Source organism: Hippocampus bargibanti, linkage group LG16, assembly GCF_051943395.1.
Source record: "Hippocampus bargibanti isolate YZ-2025 linkage group LG16, ASM5194339v1, whole genome shotgun sequence".
In the NCBI taxonomy this organism is placed as follows: domain Eukaryota; kingdom Metazoa; phylum Chordata; class Actinopteri; order Syngnathiformes; family Syngnathidae; genus Hippocampus; species Hippocampus bargibanti.
In genome coordinates this window covers 7,358,151-7,375,450 of record NC_142749.1, presented here as the reverse complement: position 1 = coordinate 7,375,450, position 17,300 = coordinate 7,358,151, and the positions used below count along the sequence as shown (strand labels likewise).

Sequence of the window (17,300 nt, the reverse complement as noted above, 5' to 3'; positions counted from 1 at the left end):
CCAGAAATGCGCAGTGCTGGGAACAGCACGGATACTGCGCAGAACCTTCAAGCTTCCTGGCCTCTGGTAGAGGACCCGAGCTAAAAATGGGGTACAGACACCACCCATGGGGGGTGAGACGGGGATATTATTATATATATGATGCATTTCTTAATGCCAATCTTTGCTAAAGACGAGCTGAAACTTTGACGTGGATGCTGCTTATTGCTTTTTGTTTTCCAAATTTTTATTTATCTGCTGTGTGGCAATCAAAGCTTGCTTATGTTGCTTTACTGTAAATAGTTAAAAGATTAGGAATATATACAGACATTGGAAGCTTTTGTTAGTCTTGTTTTAAGATGGGTCTTTGTTTTTGTCCTTTATTTTGTTTTTTGTACTCGTCCATGTTTTATGTTCAGAAGAATATACTGTAAATAAAGACATGCATTTATGTTTTTTCCATTAGTATTTCGTTTTACATATAATTTTGTACTATTTGTGTAAGTAAATTAATTTAGGCACCAAAAAAAAAACATTTGGGAGCCGAAAAAACAGCTCTTTTTGGTGAGCCGATCCAAAACAACTGGCTCCCTAAAATGAGCTGGAATTCCCATCACAACTGCGCACCCGTCTCTCGACTGAAACCATTCGGTGCCTTTCGGGTAAAGAGAGCCCCTGTGATCGGTCTGTGGGGGAACAGGCGTCAGGTGCTTGAAATAAAATGTATTATTATTATTATTATTATTATTATTATTATTATTATTATTATTATTATTATTATTATTATTATTATTATTGATGAAAAGGTTTCTTCAGCGAACTTCTGTTCGCTGAAGAAACCTTCCCAGGATCAACATCGGATATCTTTCCAACTGAACCTTCTCATTTTGGAAGAAAATGTGGAAAAGAACTGCACATTTTCATCACTTGTATATGTGTGTATATGGTAATACGGCATCCTTGCGTCTATAACGTATAGACATCTTACAGAGTACCGGTAACTCATGAATCTCATTAGTTTCTATTGGTATACAGTAATTGATGCTGTCCTGTGACCATATTTGTACCAAATTAAACAAACAAAATTACTTTCTATGACCAATGACCAGTTCTTTCAGCTCAACGATTCACATGCTCCAGTTGGTTCCTTTCTGAGTGTGTCTTCTCTCATTTCCATGAAGGGCCTCCTTCCATGATACATTTTCAGTGGATGACCTCGACAGTATCAGATGCTCGGTAGCGCGCTGTTCATAAAACTCAAGGCATTTAATTACAGTGTTTTGCGCATCATGAAAGGCATGTGCCTTAAAAATTACTCATGTGCTGTCATCTCTCACACCATGTGGAAATATGACTTCATCGCTCGTTAAGTGGAGCTCAAAAGTGTCCGTCACAGAAGAGAAGACTGAGGCATACATCTATCTTGTGAATTATGCTGCAGGTCCTGACACAAGGTCATGACAGCACTGCAACCGCTCGTTGTCATTAATGCATTCGTAAAGAGTAATGCGCTGGTGCAGCAGCAAACCCGATGCAGCACATTACAATACATGACAAATGTTGAACATAAATGTAGCCTTTTATGTATGTAGAACTCTGTTTTCTGTTCAGAGACTTGTCATTAATTCAATCAGACTCAGCTGTTTTCGTCTCTGGCTTCCAGTGTAATGACCTTTTTCCTCCAGCCAGAACAGAGTCACTCTCCATTTTTCATGGTAGGCTGAAAACCCATTTCATATATTCTAGAGGGATAATTTGTTACTCACTTACCCCCTAACAGAGCTTTCTCCTCTGTTTACACTTCAATATATACCCAGAGAAATATTTTTTGTCATAATATGTCTATCTTAAGCCACATAAATGTGACCTACAGAGATTAGACACCCCACAACATGAATCATTTAGCTATAAATGTATCCTTCCCACCATCTGTATTATTCTCCTTCAACCTTTGTTTTTTTAAAGAAAATTGTATAAAATCTCCAACTAGCCACAAAATGTGTGCTTTCAATTTTATTGCTGTAGATTGCAAGTTTCCCCATTGTGGGACTATTAAAGGCTTTCTTATTCTTATTATTAGCATAATAACAAATGCTGATACTGTTTTACCTCTTCTTCTTTTCCTTTCGGCTTTTCCCCTCAGGGGTCGCCACAGCGAATCAATGTCGTCCATCTATCCCGGTTTTGTGCATCCTCTTCTCTCACACCAGCTACCTTCATGTCCACTTTGACCACATCCATAAACCTCCTCTTCCGGTCTTCCTCTCGGTCTCCTGCCTGGCAGTTCAAGGCTCAGCATCCTTCTCCCGATATAGTCGCTCTCTCTCCTCTGGATATGTCCAAACCATCTCAGTCTGGCCTCTCTGACTTTCTCTCCAAAGCCTCTAATATGAGTTGTCCCTCTAATGTACTCATTCCTGATCCTATCCAACCTGGTCACTCCCAAAGAAAACCTCAACTTCTTCATCTCTGCCACCTCCAGCTCTGCTTCCTGTCTTTTCTTCAGTGGCACCCTCTGCAGTCCAAACATCATGGCTGGTCTCACCTCTGTTTTATACACTTTTCGTTTCATCCTAGCTGAAATCCTTCTATCACACATCACACCTGACATTTTCTCCAGCTGCTCCAGCCTGCCTGGACACGCTTCTTCACCTCTTTTACACACTCTCCATTGCTCTGGACAGTTGACCCCACGTACTGATACTGTTTTACCCGAATGTGTTTATTCTGACTGTACTGAGAATTTTTGAACATCAAATGCTTGTGATTATACAGGAAAGACAATGTGTTATTTTCCATTTGACCGTTTGATGTCAGTCATGAAACATAGGGTAGCCTACTCTGCTTCATATTTTAGCGAAGAAGAAAAAGACAAAGAAGAAAAAGGGGCGGAGTTGGATGTTTGAAAATCGCGGGTGTGAACTGCACCCATTTCAAAGGAATTGGCCCCTGTACACTGATTAATATCTCGATGGTTCAAAATAATTTCATGGTACACTTAAGTTTCTTGGGGTTTTAGTTGGTTGTATGTCATCTTTACACGTATTTGTTGGAGAATTTCCGCGAAACCTTCAAGCGTCGCTGGAGAAGAAGCGGAGAGGTAATGCAAAGCGGTTGTCCTGTATTTTTAAGTACCAGCACTGCGACGACTGACAACTGATTTGTTTTTCCTCATTGTCGCTCTCTTCCTTTTAAAAACACAGGAACACTTATAAGTACATTTATTCTCAAAAGTAATTGCTGTCATTACGTTTGTGAAAAGACAAATAATTCCGTTTTCGAGTCAAAAATATATTGTCGTACTGATATTTTATTTTTATTTAATGCTTGAATCTAATTTGTTATAAATGTTCATATAATTACTGCTATTTTCCTCCCCGGTGATAATGTATGTAGCTATCATGGTATCACAAAACGAGGGGATCGATATCGCCCTTTTAGGTCGATATCCTAACTCAATGGCCTGCTGTGTGTTTTTAAAGATTATCTGACGCCTCGATCATGACCAACGAGGATGCTAAGGTGATACCAGTGCGGGTTGCCTTGCGCTGTCGTCCTTTAGTGCCAAAAGAAATCAATGAGGGATGTCAGTGCTGTCTCACTTTTGTGCCTGGAGAACCACAGGTTTGTATTCAAAGTTTTTGTTGGTACAATAGTATGTACTGAGTCAGACTAATAAAATATTTACAGTGGAAAAAACATGATCACCATCCCATGCATTCGTTGTTTGTAGTGTGTACTCATGATGGTCATGGGTGAACTGGAGGTTATTTTGGTCACTTTTGGGTCAGGGACCTTGTACACCTTGGAATGGTCGCTTGAACTTGAATATGAACCATACTTACAACCATGGTCATTAAAGAGTCTTCAAATAATCTGACATGATTTTTGGGGAGATTGTGGAAGGAAGATGGAGTACCTGAAAACAATCCACAAAACATCCCAACCCCACTGAGAAATGCTTGAGTCGAGAATCAAATTAAACCTCAGATCTGTGAGGCAGACACACTAATCACAAAGAAGGTGACTATACTCTGTAAAATGCATAGGACAATTTGAATTTATGGACTGACTTTTTCACTATTGCGATTCATTTTGCATTTATTATATGTGTGCTTGCCATTTGCATCTTCACTCAGTTGTAGCTATATCAAGCTACAAAGCATACTCACAGGACTTGTAGTAAAACCACTGATACCAAAAGAGGATTGTGTGACCGCAGAGTGTGTTCAGATAGCTGACATCACAGCACCATTTTTTTCCCATAGACGTAAAAGAATATTTCACCATCTTATGTTTCCCCTGAGACTTCCACTGCTTGTTTCGCATGGTGAAGATGGAAGTCAGGGAGGTGTACTGCATCATCTTGCATGCGTTCATTGAGCCAAATTTCAAGACAAACCGGCACAATGAGTGAAACCTTGTAGAGTGCTGATGCTTGTGAGAATGGGAAGTTCATTCAATTTGGTGTGCAGGAATCATAGATTTGCAGTGTTCAAAACTGTGTTGATGTCAGTCATGAAACATAGGGTTGCCTAGCATTGTTCACAAATTTTCTGCAGAACCTTAACACGCTGGCACACTTCCTGGCCCACCCATTGGCATGTTCTCTATGTGGCACATTTAAATGATGAATTAAACATGTAAATAATCGTCCTCTTTCATTTTCAAAATAGATTGTAAATCATAAAGGAATAAGAGTCAGGTCACCATTCAAAACACACACGTTTGTTTATATAACGGTTAATTTCTAACACGTTATATTGGACAACTAATTCCAAAAAGCATTTTTTGCTTTGAAGTAAAATAGAGATATTTTTGTGAGAAAGTTGTACGTTTTTTGCAAAAATATTGATAATAATAATAATAATAATGATAATAATAATAATGATAATATATGGAACCATGGGCTACAAACTAAAATTTGGACTCTCGTGTGGGTCACTTGAAATGTCATTCACCACAAGTCTTCCCTCCTGCCTTCATTGCTCATTATTTGACATTCTTTTTCACTGGGTGTTTTAATCAATTAATTTATTTTATATCCCCCCAGGTGGTGGTTGGCACAGAGAAGGCATTCACATACGACTATGTATTTGATCCAACTGTCGAGCAGGAAGAGGTCTTCAGTACTGCCGTGTCCCCTTTATTACGTGGGCTATTTAAAGGTAACTGCAAAAAAATAAATTGGGGTAGAGGCGGGTGACCAAATTAGCCAACGGATTTCGAGTCATGTTTTTTTTCTTGTAGGCTACCATGCCACCGTGCTTGCATATGGACAGACAGGGTCAGGAAAGACCTACTCAATGGGGGGAGCATACACATCGGCTCAAGAGAATGACCCTTCTGTCGGCGTTATTCCACGAGTTATTAGAACGATCTTTGACGAAAAGGAAAAGAGGACAAACTGTGAATTCAGCATGGGAGTATCGTATTTGGAGGTTGTGACTTTTTCTTTTTGTGCGTGCGGGTGAATGAATATTTCTTTGATGTTCAAATTATTATTTTTTTACACAGCCATTTTTGGTTTTCTATTCTAATCACAGATCTACAATGAGGATGTTTTGGATTTGTTGTGTGCCTCTAAAGATAAAGCTGCGATGAACATTAGGGAAGACCCCAAAGACGGTATCAAGGTAAATGTTGAACACTCTGAGTCCAAAGTTTTAAGTCAAGTGGTAACAAACAATTACCACTGGCAATTTTGTTGTTTGTTTGTCTGAATGTCATGTCCTCAATGTTAATTTCTCAGATTGTTGGGCTAACTGAGAAGCAGGTGGTCTCCGCTCAAGAGATGGTAAACTGCCTGGAGCTGGGCAACTCTGCTCGCACTGTGGGCTCCACGGCGATGAACGCTGCCTCGTCACGCTCGCATGCCATATTCACCATCACACTGGAACAGCGGAAAGGGAAAGACAAGTCAGTGTCATTTTACCCATGATTGTTTTGTTTGATTTTCAGTCTTGTTCATCCATATGTTCACTGAGCTTTTAATTTACTTGGACAAAATACAATATACTCAATCACAAGTCCAAATCAAGGGCTGGCTTTATGAATGAAGAATGATAGATGACTCTTGGACTTTTATTCAACTAGGTTTGAAAAAAATGGCATTGGTAGAGAATAGACAGAATACAAGTTATCATATTTAAATGTTTCAAGGTTAGTTAGCCGTCGAACAAAGAGGCCCACAATGAAAGCACACAAAACCTGGGGTCAATCTGAGGTGAACATACACAGCCTGTTAATCTGTCATCTTCATGTCGGAGATCTGGCCTTGGAGGGAATTTAGACCTTGGGAAACTGCTTCACAGGACATAAGTTGGGACATGGGAAACTCCTTCACATCAAGAGGTCATTAGCCAGGTTACAAATCTATCAGTTCAGGGAAAGACAACTCATTAAAATGTCTACGTTCTTTTGTTTATAGCTGTTGGTGCTTGGGAAGTCCAGGGGCGTGGTATTCTAATCAAGAAGACGATGTTTTACTAATGTATCACTTAAAGGACAACCGACACCATTTTTTTTTGTTTCCTAACTGACATCAGAAAAATGTTTTATAGCATCTAAAATACCCAAAACACACAGGCTGATATTTTTAGTCTAATGCAAAACACCAATACAAATGACAAAGTGTCCCAAAACTGCCACACAATGAGCTCGGAACTGGGCAGATTCGGAAAGTCCCGCCCCCTTGTTCATGACGTCACTATTGGTCACACACTGCCTTGCTCCAGAATCAAAACAATGGCTTCAGAGAGTTCAGATTCGGAGAAGATGCTTTCTTGTTACTCATCCATTTATGAATATGATTTAAATGAAGAGGAAAGCATAAATGTTTGAAATTGATTAAAGAAGTCCTTCCGTATCAATTCGAGCCGTCTGGACTCCAATGTAGCGCCCACAAAATGCACATGATGGCGCACTAGCTCTGTTGGAAATGGGCTGATTTGTCCGCTGGGAATTTGTGTCAACTTACACATTCTGTATGTGTGTTACCGCAATTGGCTGCGCAACACAAAGATTCACCATCGCGTTATATATGTAGTTTTCATTCTAATTTCGTGATCAACACGGTGTTTTCAGACAAAAAAAGTACCCAAAATGCATTGCGTGTCGCTTTCTCGGTCACGGGCATCGTCATCAACTCGAAAACAAGACTTCCTGAATATTCAGCGCGAGTCTTAAAATGTAAAATATAGCTATATGCGGTGGAATATTTGTAAAATGCGCTCAGCAGAAGTCATTTGACGTGATTTTACAAATTATGGACACATATTGTCTGGAGGTGTCAGTTGTCCTTTAAATTTGCATATACTCTCAATAAATAGCTTGGCAGAGGGCTGCAGAATTTGGTCGTTGGTCATGAATGGCTGCTTCCCCTGCCGGCAGTAAAAGACAATCTTCATGTGTTCGAGCCTTTGTCCACAGTGTCCGACCGAATATCTCAGACACATCTTTTATGTTATCTTTACAGAGCCGACTCGGTTGTTTCAAAACTGCACCTTGTGGATCTGGCTGGATCAGAGAGGCAGAAAAAAACCAAAGCAGAGGGTGATCGTTTAAAGGAAGGTATAACGCTTTGAAGCCTCTGCCTAGCCGCTAGGCCCTAGCGTAACCTTGAATTACATAATCATCCCCAAATGTGTGCTGGAGAATAAAATTACTGTGTCTTTTGATTGTTTCCCCAATAACATTTTGTTTCTTAGGCATCAGCATCAACCGAGGCCTTTTGGCTTTGGGTAATGTGATCAGTGCCTTAGGGGATGAAAGCAAGAAAAATGCATTTGTGCCTTACAGAGACTCCAAAATCACACGTCTGTTACAAGGTAGGCTTTGATTTATTGTCAGCGTCAAAAAATATCATCCTTGGAGGACCTTCAGATCTCTTGCCATCTATTTCTAACCCGTAATGTCCAAAATGTCCGTATTGGCTCAGTTGACCCTTGTTTTTCATCTTGATATTGTGTTCACTCAACAAGGGAACCATTTGAGTGGTTCCCTTGTTGAGTGAACACAATATGAAGATGAAAAAGCATTTCTGTACGTTTAAAAAAGAAGTGACCGAAATAATTCTTAATTTTCAACCACATGGACATGTATTCCCTATATTTGTTGTGCGTGAACAGATTCCCTTGGAGGCAACAGTCACACACTGATGATTGCGTGCATCAGTCCTGCGGACTCAAACTTGGAGGAGACCATCAACACGCTGCGATATGCTGACAGAGCTCGGAAAATAAAAAATAAGCCTGTTGTTAACCTCGACCCCAGAGTGGCAGAAATGAAACATTTAAAACAACAGGTGCTCCAAAAGCATCGTACACAAGACATTCGGACCACTTGCAAATTGCAAAGACATTCAATTAAAGCCGTTACAAATATGCTAACCCTCATGTTTGATTACCCACAGTATGTTTTATTTCATCTATATATCTATTATTCAGTAACAGTAATTTTCCATATAGTTGTACACTGCTGCCATCTACGAGCACAATAATGAAAATATTCAATAAATAATAATCTGTCGGTGTCAATCCAATCTTGAGCAATAGAATTGTTGCTAAAGCTCTTTTATTTGGACCTCATTGAATTGTGCCAGTATAACCAATGTGTGAGCGTCCTGACAGTCTTTTTTGTCCACAGGTTCAGGAATTGCAGGTGATGCTTCTTCATGCCCGTGGAGGAGTGGCACCAGTGCTCTCTGGGTAAGCAGGAGCAGAATGGTGTCATGGTGAATATGGCTTCATAAAAGCTTTTTTTTACTGTGTTCTGCTCTTCTTTTGCCCCTTCCCCCAGGCCAGAGTCTGATGAGAACGTGAAAAGCTTACTGGAACAGAACCGCAGTCTGCAGGATGAGAACAGCAAATTAAGCAAGGAGCTGAGTGAGACTGCAATACAGACTGCACTCATGTTTGAGAAGATCATTATGGTGAGTGAAAAAAGTTAGCTGCAAGGTTGCCAGCCAATTGCCAGAGGGCAGTGAATTTGCAAAAAAAAACATGATTAATTTTGGACATTTTTTTTTGTGTGCAATTTTTGAAAATCCCTTTTTTTGCCTGTATTTTGTTATATAGACTGAACAAACAAATGAGAAACTTCAAAGCAAACTCGAACAACTGCACCGCCATGCAGCGTAAGATTTTCAATCTATATTTTATTTAATCAACTAGAATTATTTCGTAGATGTCTCAAGAATGTGTGTTTACAATATTATATCGATGAAAAGGTTTCTTCAGCCGTCATCTGTACTTCTTGAAAGGTGTCGGACATTTCGTTTCTTAGCCAAGATGCTTCTTCAGCGAACTGTCTTACTGGTAGTTTCGGCCCTATATATATATATATATATATATATATATATATATATATATATATATATACAGTAAAGTCTCGTTATATCGATATCGGATATATCGATACTATTTCTATGCACGCACGGAGAAAATTACATGCAAACAGGGTCGGATATATTGATAGTCCCGGTTATATCGATATTTTTTTTTTCGGACTCCCTTGAATATCGATATAACGAGACTTTACTGTGTATATATATATATATATATATATATATATATATATATATATATATATATATATATATATATATATATATATATATATATATATATATATATATATATCCCTCTACTGTCCAGACGTGGCGGTGCCGGACTCTGCTATGATAGGTCCCTGCTCTCAGGTTGGGGCGAGCAGAGGACTACTCCCTGCGGTTCCACTGATTGTTCCTATTGTCCTGACTATCAATCAGGAACAATCACTGGAGCTGCCGAAACTACCTGTAAGACTTTAGTTCGCTGAAGAAGCATCTTGGATAAGAAGCGAAACGTCCGACACCTTCAAAGAAGTACAGATGACGGCTGAAGAAACCTTTTCATCAATGGACCACTCCTGTACGACTGAGAGCTTACACAGACATATTGCTTCCAATATTATAGTTGTAGAGTCGATCTTGAAAAAGTATTGGAGAGTCTTGAGGATCAGGAGTTGAAGGAGAACGTTGAGGTGATGAAGAACCTTCAAGATGTTATCTTGGAGCTCAAGGTATGAACCGTGCCACTAACCACAATAATGAACACACTATAGTTTTCTTGTGTTCAGAAAATCGGTGGAAGAGAGGGATCTAAAACTGAGCAAGTTTTATGAACTAGATTTTTTTTCCTCTAAGCGCGAGAGTGCTGGCATTGCCGCCTCTATTGATGCCATGGCTGCAGCAGATGGATTGGGCACTAGCAGTACAAATGGAGCACACGAGTCCCCAGTTGTAAGCAGATATTTTTGTTGTTGTTTCTCTTTCTCCCCGGGTGTTTCTGAAATGGAAAGTACAATGTGTTGCCCCACTTTCACGTTAGGAAAGCAATGCAACGGCAGGCAAGGACTCACCAGATGGCTTCACAGCCCATCATGCGCTGCAACAGGCCCAACTGTCTAAAGAGCTGATTGAGCTGAACAAAGTGTTGAGCTTGAAGGAAGCATTGGTGAAGAAGATGTGCCAAAATGATAGCCAGCTGGAGTCCGTGCAGTCAGAGCAACAGGTGAGAGAGAGTTGATCAACTGGTGATGTCACATAGTGTATGATTTTGAGCGGTTTTATTATATTATTTTTCACTTTTATACCTTTGGGAAGATCACGCCAAATGTTGCTGTTCTACATTTCACCCTTAGAATAATATGCAGGACCTGCAGATGGCGGTGAATTCTTTGCAAAAGGAGAAAGAGGAGCTTGTTTTGGCACTTCAGTCTGCAAAGAAGGACACCAATCACGCTAAGTATGGTTTCAGATGGGCCTCCAGAGATATTTATCCAAAGGCATTACATTTTCACATCCCGAAAGCCCTTATCTCACTGAGTGGTGAAAAATTGCAAGTGTTTTTTAAAAGGGAGGGGAAATTACATTCTCGCCTGTACTTTTCTTGACTCCAGGAAAGTTTGAACAATTGCTTTGTAATGAAAAAACACACAAACTATTGCCGAACATCAAGCAAAGATTTAGCAAATTATTTGCAAACTTGAATGCACCCTGAAGAAATCTAACCTGAATTTGCATTTTGGTAATTGTTTGCTCCTCAGTGGGACCGTGGCTCTCATGATAGGGTTAAGACTGTCCCTCTCTTCTATCATCATCTGACTCTCACACTTCATCCGTAGGCTGAGTGAACAGCGCAGAAAGCGTCTGCAGGAGCTGGAGGGCCAGCTGGTTGACATGAAGAAGAAGCTTTTTGAACAGTCGAAAATGCTCAAACTCAAAGAGTCTTCTGTTCAGAAAGTTAGCAAGCTCATGCAGGAAATACAGGTAAATTAACACACACTAAATATCAAACCATTGAGGTATGCAATATAGTAAGGAAATCATATACTGTATAGATCTGCTTCAGTGTCATAAATGGCAACAGATGGAAGTCATGCATTTTTGTTTATTGAAGTGACTCAAAAGTGAACTAACATATTGTGCTTGCAGGCAATGAAGTCTCAGCGTACACAGCTAATGAGGCAGATGAGGGATGACTCTGAGAAATTTAGACTCTGGAAGAGCAAAAAGGACAGAGAGGTGCTTCAACTGAAAGAAAAGGTACAGAATAAAGCCTGTCAGGGTGATCAGACACTTTTATTTAAAAAATGATTTCTTCTTTTTGAAGGATCGTAAACGTCAATATGAGTTGCTTAAACTTGAGAGGGATTTTCAGAAACAGGCCAATGTCCTGCGTCGGAAAACGGAGGAGGTGAGGCTTTCTGTTTTCTGTTCAATTTCCCATGTGTGAGCTGCACGAAATCACAAATTCAGTTTGTGTTCCACATAAGATTGGACTCCATATAATATCTACAGCAACTATGAATATTTTGACCAACAGGCTGCAGCTGCAAACAAGCGACTGAAAGTTGCACTGCAGAAACGAAGTGAAGTAGTGGAGAAACGTAAAGACTCTCAGAACAGAGTGATGGAGGTCGCTTCTGTTAGAGTGAAGGTAGTGTTTGCTCCTGAACATTTTGTGACGATTCGAACATCTTTGATGAAATCATTGCTGCCACCCATAATAGTAATAAAGCGTTCGTTCCTTCTTGCTGTAACAGTATTGTGAGTTTTGAAAGGCGCTTATAAATGAAATTGATTATTATTATTGTTAATGTAGCCCACTGGATGTGTTTCTTCATGTGGTCAGAATTGGTTCCTCAGTGAGGTTGAGGTTATGGTTAGCATGGAAGAGGCCCGGCGTCACCTGCATGACCTTTTGGAGGACAGGAAAGTCTTGGCTCAGGAGATAACGCAGCTCAAGCAGCAGGTTGATGCCGGCGAGCGACCTGCTGCCAAAATCAGAGTGAGTTATCCCTTGTTTGGATTGAATGTCCTTAACTTTAATGTGATTTATTGCTTCATTTTAAAATGTATTTACTGTGTTATTGGGTGTTGTCTTCCATAAAGCGTCGGACGCTACTCCTTTCTGAATTGGAGAGCCAGGGGGCGCTTGAGACACCTGTGACCAAACAAATAGAGAACTTGAAGACAGAAATGGAACTCCGGTGAGTCGTAGAATCAATGAAAGATTGAATCAGATGCAAATCTGGATCATTGGATCAGAACTATTTAATCTGAAGTGACGCTCCACGGGATGTTTGCTGCACTATGTAAACATGACTTGCATTTATATCATTTATGACTGATTTGCTATTTACCAGCGGTCTTACAAAAAGAGTGCCATTCATTATTTGAACAGGAATGCCCAGATAGCTGACCTTCAGCAGAAAGTCCTTGCAGCCGACAGCGAGGGGCGTCTGAAACAGCGCATAGATGGCATCACAAGCATTGTTGATGCCAAGTGTGCGGTCAGAGTCCTGATGGCTGAGGTGAGGCTTGCTGTTTGGGGAGAGAAAATAAAATGCTCAAGCATTAACCCGTACAAAATGTTCTTATGTCCTTTCAATGAGGACACATTTTTTTTGCATCATTTAATAACTTCTAATAAGACTATGTTTTAATAGTCAGGTTTTATGTAATTGTGAAATTGTCAAATGTGCTTGAATATTTATTTATTTATTATGTGGGGGTCTGCCATTTCTTGCGTGGTATTCATTTTCTTTTTGTATACATTTAATAAGTGAAATATGTCTAAAAAAATTAAGAAGGAAATAAAGGTGTGTTTTTCTTATTCAGCTGGTGTCAGCAAAGACCCTTGCAGCCAAGCTGGAGAGTGACCTCCATCAAGAAAAAGCCAATGGACAAGATCTAACCAAAATGTTGACAGATGAGCGAGAGATGATGTCCACCATGGACATGGAGCACCAGCAGCAGCTTGTGGAATTAGAGCAAAGGCATCAAGACAAAGTACTCATCCTCCTTTTTTTTCCACACTTTTTGATTTAGAAATCTCAATGTCTCCGGCATTTGTTTCTCCACTTATTCCACACAGGTTAAATGTCTCCTGAATCAACTCCAGAACAAACCTATTTGTCGAGAGTCAGATGAACAAAAGCACACAGATGAAGAGAAAAGCACAAAGGAAAAAGAACTCCTGCAGCGTCTCCAAGTTCAGGTTGGTCCCTGCACACTCAGAATTGTGAAAAAGAAAATGCACAAACATTCCGGAATAATCTGATTCCTTACTTTAGGATGAGGAGCTCCACAAACTGCGCGTTCTGTGCGAGCAGAACCAAAACATAGTGTTGGAGTATAAACAGGTAAGTGCATGATTTTATTCCAGGTTTTTATTCTGGAAAAGATTAAAAAATGCCTTCCAGGGAGTTTTGTATAGATTTGGGGTGAGCAATCCCCCTCCCTTCCCAGACACATTGTTCAACTTCTAAGTAACTCATCCCTCAAAGAAAACTTCGCTCAATGATGGGGAACGTCTCAGTAATCATAAAGTGAGTTTTAGCCATACTAAAGATTTTGCGCCCCCTCACAGAAAGAAGAGGAAGAAGATGATTGGCATCCAGAGAAACCGCAGAGGGCACGCAGGACATCCAGGAAACCGAGAATTGGGGTAAGGACCGACTTAATTGCTTTGGGGTTGCTTTCAGGGAATGCTTTCACAAAGCGGTTACGCTTTCGTCTTAATGCCTGTAAAGTCAGAAAAGTGATCACTTGCGTAAAAAAAGCCGCTGCATCTCTTTTCTTCGTTTCTTTGTTTGTTTAGTGTTCCTGCAAAGGCTGCTGTAGCAATAAGCACTGTTCTTGCCGTAAGGGGAAGATGACGTGCAGTGAAAACTGCCAGTGTGACCACGCGAAATGTCAAAATATGCAGGAGCTGGTTGTCGTTGAGGTTTGTCTTGATACAGTCATAAACACACTCTTGCACCCCAACATTAGGTGCACCTGCAACTCCATATGCTGTTGGTTACACTAAATCACTGACATTTTTCGACCGGTATAATCCATTGCTACAAAAGTAAACGTGCTCTTAAATTACTGTTGAGTGAAGGCATTTGACATTTGATTATATTGAAATTGTATTCATATTTATACAATACCTACATACACACACACACAGGTTTTGGTTTTTATTTTATTTATTTATTTTTACCTTTCAAAATCTTACTTTGTTGTGTTTATGCAATAATTTTCCCTATCCATGTACATGTATTTTATTCCAGGATGCAAGCCTGAGCGAAAATGTTTCAAGAGATTCTGCCAGTCCAGACACCACATTCTTCAATCCGCCATCTTGCACACCAACAAAGAAAGTATGTAATTCCTCTCACAAACCTCAGCTACGTATCATAGGTTGACGAAAATGAGTAACACACACGCACACACACACTTGTAGATGTACTATTTCATGTTTAATGTTTCTTTCAGGTATTAGAAGAAATGGTAGACATGGGGCACGACACCACAAACCTCAAACTTGTGCGTAAGCCTATCTTCAAAGAGGAGGACCAGTATTTGGATCAGGAGGAAGACACAACTACAATAAAAAACCTCAAGAAGAAGAAACGACTTCTGACAAGTTTTCAGAACAGTTTTTTCTCTGGCTGCACTCCAATTACAGAGGAATCTTCAACTTTCATTTAGTTCTCCATATGTGTTTGTGAATGTGTTTCGTCCTTTTATATGTGACTCCTACCCTCGCCGTTTGATTTTATGGGCAGCATAATGGACTGTAAAGAGTGTCCAATTATGGACTGCTTATTGTACAATGATATGATGAAAAAAGCTGCACATTTGAGAAGGGGTGTCCTGCAAAAATGGGGACTCAAGGAACTTCGCTTTGGTTTAAACATCCAATGGAGGAATTTTAAAATGTTTTTGATCAACTTTTAGCAACAAAGGTTAATAAAATCTTGCGGTCAAATCTTTGTTTATTTTTTTTAATTCACATTCAGGTTTTGGTTTTGTTATGTTTTTGTGATCTAACCATTTGTTCAATCCTCATTTTTATGACTTGTTTTTGAATAGTATCAATTTTTAAAATTCTCATTTAGTCAGATGAGGAAATAGATTCCTGCCTTAACCTGAATCCCTTCCCCCCCCCAACCCGAAATGCATATTTAGTATGAGCAACAGAGTAAATGAATTTAGTACAGTAAACTATAATGCAGTAGTATCTAAACAAAATGCAATTCAGTTCAGTCTTGATTGAGGGATTCATTTACTCATACATTTGTGTTGCGTCCAGTGATGTAGATTTGGACTGCATCATACCAAAAGCTGTTCCTTATATATTTCCTAGGCATGGAAAGAAAAAATAAAATGTTTATGATTCAGTTGTATCGTACATAACCACAACCAAAATAACAAAACATTATTTCAATGAATTTATACCTCGATAAAAGTTCCATCCATTTTTTTAACATGTCCACATATGTGTAGTTTTATTGTTATTGCTGTGTAATGTGTTCTGATCGACATTGTCTCATCAAGCGCTGAGTTTTTGAAACTACAGATATCCAAAAGGTTGGTTGATGTGACAACATAACCTTGAAACTTGTTCTATTAACTGAAACCATCAACTTGAAGTACAGTGTTTAAAATACAGTAATGTTAACGATATCAGGTATATCGATAAATCCATTTACTATTCATGCACGCAAATTACATGCAATTGTATATCGATAGTAGTATGAAGATGAAATGAAATTTACTGTACTTAATGTTAACTGCAGGTGGCATAAATCCATTTACTATTCATAGCAAATTACTGCAATTGTAATGATTAGTATGAAGTGAAATGAAATATTAATTTCTCCTCTTTCATCGAGAAGTACTTCAACAACAAAGAGTATATGGGGAAAGTTGTTGAGATTGCATAACTGTCCATGTTTTTATATTACTGTTGCGTTTATTATTTTGCTTTATGTTGACTATTTTGTGAAGTGCTTTGTTAGAGACGCAGGTGTTATGAAAGCGCTATATAAATTAAGATGTATTGTGTTGTGATTTTAAAATGACCTTCAAGCGCAAATTATAATCCAGTATTCAGCATTCATGCCAGGATTCTCGCATAGTACTTTTCACCCACGCACTGGTAGATAAGATACACAATATCTGAATATTTGTCTTGTACACAGAAGGCCATCATACGTTGCCCGTGAAGAACATTTGTTCATTGCTCAGAAAACTACAGACTTACTGATGTGATGCAGATGTACGCCACAGCTAACGATATCTTGTTTCCTTTTAGGAAAAAATGAGCTCACCGAGAACGGCTCTGATTGGAGTGCAGCATGTGACCTGCTCAGCAGGTTACTGGTGTTATCTGGTGTAAATTGCGTCTATAATGATGACCATCAATCCAAAGGTGAAAGACAGTGATTTATCTGCCTCACACATTATTGCTGTGCACATATTACCTCTCCTCAAGGCGTTGGACTCTGCACTCAAGCATTGCCATGCCTTGAACTTAAAGATAAGATAACCAGAGAATATGAATGAATATTTACAAGAATGTGTAAATACGACTTCACTTTGGAAGAAAACATTACAAATTTTCCTCCGTTTTTAGCTCCAGCTGTGATTTTTTTTTTAACTGTTGACTTAATCCACCCTAAAGTGAGAAACACAGTCTCCCGTTTGTGACAATACTGTTTACATTCTGTTTCGTTTTGAATTTGGTGGAGACTTTTACTTGTTGTGTTCTCTGATAACGCAGTCTTTGGCTTCAGGCACTCATCTGACACGTTTAATATTAATCGCTGAGACATGTACTAAACTAGTGCAACTGTAAAATCTTGTGATGAGTCATCATTTTACAGCTAGTGTGTTTTGGTAATTCGTGGCTTATTGGATTCCACAAAAACATTTTCACACCTCCGGGCAATCTCGTTCATTGTGCAATGTTTGGAACCTTTATATTAGTGATGGACCCAAA

The 17,300-nt window shown here is 39.3% G+C and overlaps 1 protein-coding gene and 1 long non-coding RNA gene across 3 annotated transcripts; one reads left to right on the top strand and one right to left on the bottom strand.

Annotated features, from left to right (window-relative positions):
• The first annotated feature begins 2,872 nt into the window (after positions 1-2,872).
• kif4 (kinesin family member 4) lies at positions 2,873-15,960 on the top strand. Its single transcript, XM_089017522.1, has 30 exons — positions 2,873-3,079; positions 3,462-3,603; positions 5,033-5,147; positions 5,230-5,420; positions 5,526-5,615; positions 5,732-5,898; positions 7,457-7,551; positions 7,689-7,808; positions 8,109-8,284; positions 8,626-8,687; positions 8,779-8,911; positions 9,057-9,115; positions 9,936-10,041; positions 10,166-10,261; positions 10,350-10,532; positions 10,663-10,766; positions 11,146-11,290; positions 11,456-11,566; positions 11,634-11,717; positions 11,847-11,960; positions 12,156-12,311; positions 12,416-12,513; positions 12,708-12,837; positions 13,145-13,315; positions 13,401-13,523; positions 13,600-13,668; positions 13,896-13,973; positions 14,127-14,252; positions 14,584-14,673; positions 14,789-15,960. Exons 2-30 carry the CDS (start codon positions 3,481-3,483, stop codon positions 15,002-15,004), a joined length of 3,531 nt encoding a protein of 1,176 aa, XP_088873648.1. The 5' UTR covers positions 2,873-3,079; positions 3,462-3,480; the 3' UTR covers positions 15,005-15,960.
• Positions 10,172-17,054, bottom strand: LOC148886268 (uncharacterized). 2 transcript variants are annotated; one of them, XR_016117911.1, is made up of 9 exons: positions 16,563-17,054; positions 12,727-12,847; positions 12,387-12,467; positions 12,213-12,297; positions 11,441-11,520; positions 11,033-11,191; positions 10,615-10,738; positions 10,381-10,505; positions 10,172-10,307 (listed from the first exon to the last, which is right to left on the bottom strand). It is a non-coding gene; the product is annotated as an uncharacterized LOC148886268 (long non-coding RNA). The 2 variants fall into 2 exon arrangements; XR_016117912.1 differs by lacking the exons at positions 11,033-11,191; positions 11,441-11,520 and having other exon boundaries at positions 16,563-17,047.
• Positions 17,055-17,300: the final 246 nt, after the last annotated feature.

Excerpts from the sequence above, each read along its gene's own strand:
- kif4 (XM_089017522.1), top strand. The coding sequence starts at position 3,481 with ATGACCAACGAGGATGCTAAGGTGATACCAGTGCGGGTTGCCTTGCGC. Across the intron at positions 7,809-8,108 it reads AATCACACGTCTGTTACAAG|ATTCCCTTGGAGGCAACAGT; the intron begins GTAGGCTTTGAT and ends GTGCGTGAACAG. Across the intron at positions 12,514-12,707 it reads AAGACAGAAATGGAACTCCG|GAATGCCCAGATAGCTGACC; the intron begins GTGAGTCGTAGA and ends TTATTTGAACAG.